Source organism: Stegodyphus dumicola, chromosome 11, assembly GCF_044657685.1.
Source record: "Stegodyphus dumicola isolate Sdum_Otavi_A_Nest chromosome 11, ASM4465768v1".
NCBI lineage: Eukaryota > Metazoa > Arthropoda > Arachnida > Araneae > Eresidae > Stegodyphus > Stegodyphus dumicola.
In genome coordinates, this window is record NC_140778.1 from 150,410,503 (window position 1) to 150,418,731 (window position 8,229).

The 8,229-nt window shown below is 33.9% G+C and overlaps 1 protein-coding gene across 1 annotated transcript; it reads right to left on the reverse strand.

The window, feature by feature from the left end:
• Positions 1 to 1,210: 1,210 nt before the first annotated feature.
• Positions 1,211 to 8,024, reverse strand: LOC146994432 (zinc finger MYM-type protein 1-like). Its single transcript, XM_085826374.1, has 2 exons — positions 7,995 to 8,024; positions 1,211 to 3,610 (listed from the first exon to the last, which is right to left on the reverse strand). Exons 1-2 carry the CDS (start codon positions 8,022 to 8,024, stop codon positions 1,211 to 1,213), a joined length of 2,430 nt encoding a protein of 809 aa, XP_085682500.1.
• Positions 8,025 to 8,229: the final 205 nt, after the last annotated feature.

Genomic DNA, 8,229 nt, shown 5'->3' on the forward strand with positions numbered 1-8,229 from the left:
CCATAATCTCTCACTCACTCACTCACTCACCCTGTAAATGGGTGTTGCGCATCAAACGAAACAATGTTTACAAAGCTAGATTGGTTGCTCGTGGCTTTGAACAGAAGCCAGGTATTGATTACTTTGAGACCTATGCTCCTGTAATTAGTACATCATCACTTCGACTTGTGCTGGCTATCATTGTTCAAAAGAATCTTGAAATCTATGCATTAGATGTAAAGACTGCATTTCTGAATGGTGATCTTCAAGAAACAATCTACATGGAACAACCAATGGGCTACAGTGACAACAGTGGTCGTGTGTGCAAGCTTCTTAAGAGTCTTTATGGACTTAAGCAAGCACCGAGGCAGTGGTTCAAGAGATTTACTGATTTTATAATTCTGTTAAACTTCCAACAACTTAACTGTGAAGCATGTACTTTTGTAAGAAGAACTAAACAGAGTGAAATATTTATTGTGCTGTATGTGGATGATTTGCTAATTGCTGGTTCTAATGATTCAGAGGTAAAAACTGTGATTGAATTACTTAGAAATGAATTTGAGATGTCCAAGGCTGAAGTTGCAAATGAATTTCTTGGAATAAGTTTTGAATATTCACAGAACAAACTTACTTTAGGCCAAAAATCTTATGTTGAAAAATTGTTAAATAGATTTAAAATGTTAGATTGTAAGCCATCTGATACTCCTCTAGTGCCTAAGTCAACTTCATCAAATTTTGTGAATGGTGAAAGATTTCATGGCCCTTATCGTGAACTTGTAGGTGCTTTGCTGTATCTGTCTATGACAACTCGTCCTGATATTCTGTTTTCTGTGAACTGTCTGAGTCAGATACAAGAACAACCCACTAACAATGCTTGGGCTGGTCTGAAGCAAATTCTTCGATATTTAAAAAGGACATCTGAATTGAAATTATTATTTTGTAAATGTAATAATAGTGTTGATATTATGATAAATGTTTATGTTGATGCTGATTGGGGGCAGGGCCAGATTACCAATTAGGCACAGTAGGCACGTGCCTAGGGCCTACGAAGGCCAAAGGGCCTACGAAGGCCAAAGGTCTTAGGGCTTTGAAAAAAAATATATTGAAATAAAAATACCCCAAAAACTTATAAACATTTTTATATTATTATATAGTGAAGGTCAAAATAATATATGTAAATACAAATACACAAAAAATACGAATACAAAACGTTTGGTTTACTAAGTAGATCCTAAAATAACTCCTTTTTTCGGGATTTTGACACAGCGAATTCGTGTATTATATCTTCAAAATTAATGCCGCGAGCGACATCACTTTCAATACACAAAAGGCCAAGTGACGAAGTTCTCTCTTGACCCATAGTTGAACGCATAAAATTTTTTATAAGCTTCAACTTGGAGAATGATCTTTCTCCTTCTGCATTCGAACCCAATATCGAAAGGTATATGCGCAATGCAATATTAACATTTGGGAAACTTGACACAAGTTTATCCTTTATTTGTAATTTGATGAGATCCGTTATAGAGGTGGTTTTGGGGTACAAATTTGAAAAAATCAAATACTCATCAACAAAGTTTTCTTCTAAGTCAGACGGATACATTTTTACCAGAGCTTGAGCCTTAACCTTGATAATGTCCTCGGTCAGTGTATTATCCGTAAGAAAACTAAATGTGTCATAAAGGCTGGTATACGCAGTGCGTCTCTTTGTCATTTCAGCGCAAAGCACATCTAGAACAATAAAAAAAACATTAATCTTAAAGGAATCTTCGGCACTGCGAGAGGGAGTCTCATCTGGCCCTTCATCGAACTGTCGTTTTCTCTTACGAACTCTAGTTTCGGATTCTTTAAATTCTGAATCTGGTGCAAGGGCTTTTGCCTTAAGATAATAGCTATTATACATGTCCTCAGTTCTGCAGTGAGATAAATATTGAATTAAACTGTCGTAAAGTCGCACCATCGTCTTAAACTCGATGCCAGGTTCTTGAAGAGATTTATTTACAATATCGACGTGTTTTAGTAGATCTTCCCAAATAACTGTGAGTAATACCATCTCCAAAGTATTCATTTGATGGATTAAGGTTTGTGCCTCAATCACTGTTGTAGGTTTCATACCTTCACTAGTTGAAATATTTGTAAGAATACCACGTATATCATCATAATGGGCACATAATGTTTTTACAGCCTCATAACGCGCTGACCATCCGGTCTCTGAAAGTCTTTTTACAGAAATTTTACTTCCCAAAGACCTTAGTTTAGACCATCTTTGAGGGGACGCTGCAAAGAAATTGTAGAGCGATTGCAAAATTTCAAAAAATTTTACAGCTTCTAAGCAGCTTTCTGCCGCCGCTGTGCCAACTAGATTAAGACTATGAGCTCCACATGGTACCCAAGTGGCTGCGCTGTTGATTTCCCTAAATCTAGTTTGTACTCCCGAATACACTCCGCTCATATTAGCCGCATTGTCATAAGACTGACATCTCCAAAATTTTGGGTCTATTCCCTGATTTTCTAAAACTGAAATTAGAGTGTCAAAAAGATACTTGGCATCATGTTTTTCTATTTTAACAAACATCAAAAATCTTTCATATATAGCTCCAGTTTTTGAGACATATCTAATAACTATGGAGAGTTGATCCGTATGGCTAACGTCAGGTGTAGAATCCACAGTGATTCCATAATACTTGGCTTCTTTGATTTCTGTAACTATTTTTTCCAATACTTTTGACCCCAGTAAAATTATTAGTTCTTCATACGTTGTGGAGGATAAATATGATACTTTTCCGCGGCCTGGATTACCGTATCTTCTTACATGTTCTTCTAGAAACGGATCAAATTTGGCTAAGAGATCGATACACCCAAGAAAATTGCCATTACTAGGATCACCATGTATTTCATTATCGCCTCTAAACGCTAGTCCCCTTTCGGCCAAAAACTTAATTACTTCCACTACTCTTCTTAAAACCGTTGTCCAATATGTGCTTTCTTTTTCCTTGACAATATCAAACGCCTCATCAATTTTTCTAGTTTGTTGGTAGTTCACTAAAGCGGAAATAGATGCAAAATGTTCTTTTGACACTTCATGACTTGAAATTCTCGAATGTGCGTTTTTCCAGTCATTAAAGCCTGTAAGGAATTGGTTACACAGGTTTGGATTTCCAGGTAGGTCCGATTTGAACAAAATACATTTATAACAAAAAAACTTGCCAGTAGATTCGGAAAATATCAACCAGTCCCTTTTTATAATATCATTGTTGTTCAGTTTTCTGAAAAAATAATCTTGTGATGGACATCTCATTATTTCGCCAAATTTAGTGGCGTATAACTTAAAATTTATATCCAATTTCTGCACAGGGTGATTACGAGAGAAGTAATCGATAAGATCTGCGCTTATGGTTGTCCACCGTGCTGGATCAGAACTGAAAATACTTGAGGCTGATGTTGTTGGTAGTGATTCAGGCACCACCTGCTTGGAAGCGTCGTTAAAATTTCGTAAAACCCCGTCAGCCTCGTCTTCTGTGACATTCTCAGTTTTATTGATTGAACATTCTTGCGAGTCCCAACAAGCCTCAGCTTCTTTAGGTCTAACCTCGATCGAGGAAATATCTACCGCATCTGCATTATCTTCTGTCTCCTTAGAAATGTTAACATATTTCAATAAAGAACCTTTAATTTTACTAAGCGACTCACTCACTTTCTCCTTCTTTTTGCGTTTTTCATGTCCACTTTGGTGTTTTCTTTTATATCCATCAGACATTTTTCGCTAAAAAAAAATATTTAAAAAAAGCTTTTATAAATTGCGCTTAAAAGTTTAAAATAATTTTTTAACTTTCTGATATACCATACTAAAAGCGATGGGCACGCACAAACTAAAATTTAAACTTGTTTTCTCCTTCTTCTCGTCACCTTTAAATATACATTTTAGTTTGCGCCCGTCGCTTTTATTATGCTATCAGAAAGCTAAAAAGTTATTTTAAATTTGTTAAGTAATGCATTTTAAACTTGTAAAAACGAAACCCGGATTTACGAGTATGGATTAAAATTAAGCTATTCCAAAGGTGATTTGGACTGTACTATTTCTACGACTACTACTGGAGATTTTTTACAATAGTATGGCCAAACCACCCCATAGTAGGCCTACTCAAAGTTCCTTGCATTGTGCTGCATTCTACGGCGGACTATTATACTAATAAGAAGTGATAAAATGAAAATTCTATTATTTATAATGGAATGAAGCAATATTCCAGAATCAAAAACTAGGTTGAAATAAGTAGAGTATAAAAACAACTTTCCTTTACTTACCTTACTTATAATAAATTTAACTTCCAGTTTTTAAACTAAAGATTGACTTGGGGTTGAGCGTAATTAAATACAAGCACAGGCATACACGCTCTATCGTAGTGTTTACATATTAACTTATTACACAACTGAGCTACTAAAACAAAAGACCTTAGCAGCAGGGAAAACCTCTCGATCGCGCGCAAGCGTTTGGTAGTGGGCATGGAAACGTGGCCAACTGTGTCAAACGCATGTGCCCGTCCGAGAGGTTTTCCCGGCGGCTAATGTCTTGTCATGTTCATGTACTAAAACCCTGGAATTCTGCATGGAATTTGGTAGATATAAAAGTTGCATTGTTGCAGATAAACTCAATTCTGGAATTATGGCTATTGAAAATGGCTCTATGAAAAATAAAAACATTAAAATCCCAAAATAAAATAATGTTATTTTACCGCATCATCACATTTTCGGATTTATATTTACAACAAAATTATTACTTAATATTAGCGGTCAATTTCAGTTAAAAAATGTTTATTATTTCGGGGCCTACGCTGCTGGAGTGCCTAGGGCCTACGACACCCTTAATCCGGCCCTGATTGGGGGTCAGATACAAATGATAGAAAATCTATTTCAGGGTATATTATTTTCTTTAATGATTGTCCTGTAACTTGGTCTGTTAAAAAGCAAACATCTATTGCTCTGTCCTCTACTGAGGCAGAAATTTTGGCTTTAGCAAAAGCTGTTCAAGACCTAACTGTATTTTATAATGTATCTAAAGAAATTTTAGGAGTCGACAATATTAAAGTTTCAGTTTATGAGGATAATCAGTCTGTAATTAAAGCAATATTAAATGAAAATAATTGTGCTAGACTAAAACATTTGGACATTAAACTAAAGTATATTAGGGATATTGTAAAATTGTATGATATAAATCTTGTATATGTTTCTAGTGAAAATCAGTTAGCTGATTTGTTTACTAAATGCTTGCCTAAACCAAGATTATGTTATTTAAGAGATAAATGTAAAATAATATGTGATTAAGGGAGGGTGTTGAGAATAATCACACGTACTCCCCGTTCTTGTTTTAATGTCATGTATTTTAACCGTAACTGTTTTATAGTTTTGCTTAGGTTGATCTGGCAACAGTTTTAGTGGTTCTTGGTCATGGTGTGATATGTAGAAACGTGCTCTGCCATGTGCGTGAAATTCCATCTTTTAATAAAGCCTCTACTTAATTATCATCGGCCTCTGATTCACCTTTTTTTAAATCTTTACAAATATATTTTAAAATGATAAGGCAAAATCCAATGTAAAAGGTTATGCGAAGATTACGATAGTACCTAGAATATTCAGCATCTCGTATAATCCTATAACCAGAAAATAATAATACTGAAATAAATTTTATCTGAATGAAGTTTTCTTATTACAGAAACACTAAAATTATGCAATTACATAAACGAATACACTTTCAGACAATATACTTAATACTGTTTACAAGCGCAAGCCAAAGTTCTGTTTATGTTACTTCTCGCCCTTCAGCGCATGCTCAAGAATTACCATCCAGGCGAAACTAGTCGATTTGTCCATGACGTCAAAAATTCGAAAAGTGGGGTAGGGTTTGGAAATACGCTGACGGGAATCTTTTGTGGAATAACCGATGTAATAGTATTCTTGTTTATCTTTTATTATATGACTAAAAATAAATAAAAAAGCTGTGATATTCAACATTTATTTTTATTTAATTATTTAATTACAAATACTTGGCTACTGGTACTTAAGACACAGTCTTTCCGTATTATCACTTTTCTATTAGTCCTTGAAATTATGTTAAGGACCTAATATAATTCGGTAAATCCTATGATTACGTAAAACTGCGGGGATGCTAATAATGGCAAATTTTAAATGAAAATAGAAATTTATTTAAATAGACTACAATTGAATAGAAATTTATTTAAATTGATTATAATTCTTATATTCTGTCATTTTAGTACTATAATTTCAGTTATTACCTTAAATACTGCAATGTAGTCATATAATTTGTAAGTGGGAGTCCCACGATTTTAAATTTATGCATATACAAAGTTAAAATATATATATATATATATTTTCAATTCATTTAACTGAAACCGTAAGAATCAAAATGGATTTTTGTGCGTGTCTGCTTGATGCAGGAGGGCGCTGCGATCACCGAGGCAAGCGGCTGGACGTTCGCATCGCTCCGTAAAAAAGTGAAAAAAAATTCCTTTCCCCTTGGGGATTATCAACTAAATTACTTTGAAATACTGATTTTTCTACAATACCTATACGTTTTCAAAAGTTTTTCAGTTGCAATGTTGATGAGAATGAAACAGAGGACAATGTGAGGAAGTACTACGAAAGGCTGGAATTTTAAGATAAGTACCCTTCTTTCATCTAAACGCAATCAAATTTCTATAAATATGTGCCTTTAAATCAATAAATTTTAACTTTTAATCAGTTTTTAGCATTAAAAATACTTGAAATTGCTCATTGTCTGTGGCTTCCTTTGTTAAGCAGAACAGACGCCAACGTTATCAGTTCACGTCTGTCGTCACTTACAAAGCCCCCTTATCTTGCTTTGAGGAATCTCGTGAGAGGGAAAATAGGGGACTCACGGCATCGCGCTATTTCCTCTCGGATCCTCTGGATTCTTTTTTTTTTTTTTTAGATCGCTTAAATATTTTTTGCCTTTAAATAATATTATACCTCACCGATTTTTTCTCTTACTGTTCCTTGCTATCTGTTAAATGTCCATATGTAACGGATGGATTATTCGTCACTGCCTTAAATAAATTCTTAGAAATATGAGCTTATATAAACAACAGTGTCCCTCATTGTGTAATTAATTAAGTAATTAATTGTGTAATTAATTAATTAAGTAGTAATAAATTATGATAGCAAAATAATAAATCTTGTAATAAATTATGATATATAAATTAATAAATACTATGTTTAAGTTGTGTTTTTAATACATATACTCAGTAATTTACATACACACACACACACATATATATATATATATGTATATATCATTTTTTTTTTTTTTGTGTGTGTGTACGGTTGTGGTCTTGTATTGTATATGGTTCTATCTTGTTTGTCTGCTGCTGTTTTTTGAAAAATGTATGAAAATGTTGGGAACGAAAATAGCACAAGTTACTTTAGTTAAATTAATATATACTTTGTATAATGTCTTTTGTTGATATCTCAGGATGCAATACATATTACTTTGCATATACTCAGCATACATATTACTTTGTATTTCATTCTAAATACCTTGATACGAAGCAATTTAACACCGTCAATATTTTTTCTTCCCCAGTAACACATCTATTCATCATTACCAAACACACTCACCACACACACACACACTTGTGAGACACTATTTATTGTAAATGAAGACAAATTTTCCTCCTTTTAACTACACTCATGGACACAATCGTATTTTAGGATATTTTCTACTTCTTTTCCATTTCTTTCTATAGGCCCCCCCCCTTTTTTTTTTTCCTCTCTATTATTTTTGGTCCATTTATTTTAAATTTTATTTTGTCCCATCTTTTCTTCCTGACCTTTTGAACTCGTGCAAGATGTACGAAGTTCCCTTTTTACTCTCCTCAAATACGAAATTGCCCCCTTTCTATATACCTTTCCTTCGCACCTATGCTTGATTTTTCGCCCATCGGTGCAGAAAGACTTAGCGGGTGCAAAACAAGACATCTGTATACTTTTTCTGTCTGTCTGTCTGCTTCATGCATTTAATCTATAAAATGCGGAAAAGTGAGAAAATCCATCCAAGACAGAGAAATAATTCTTTCTAGTCTGTGGTAAGATTGTATCAAATTCATTTAAACTTCCGCTTAAATTCGAAATACCATCTCTCAAATCAATGAAAGAATACATTTTTGGTTTTAAATTCATCATTACTAGCAACTGCATAATAGCTAAACTTACCAAAATATT

What these genes read in the sequence shown, in the direction of transcription:
- LOC146994432 (XM_085826374.1), bottom strand. Translation starts at nt 8,024, where the DNA reads ATGCATGAAGCAGACAGACAGACAGAAAAA. An exon ending in CAGACAGACAGACAGAAAAA is followed by an intron (nt 3,611 to 7,994) that starts GTATACAGATGT and finishes AACATTTCTAAG; the next exon opens with GAGACAGAAGATAATGCAGA.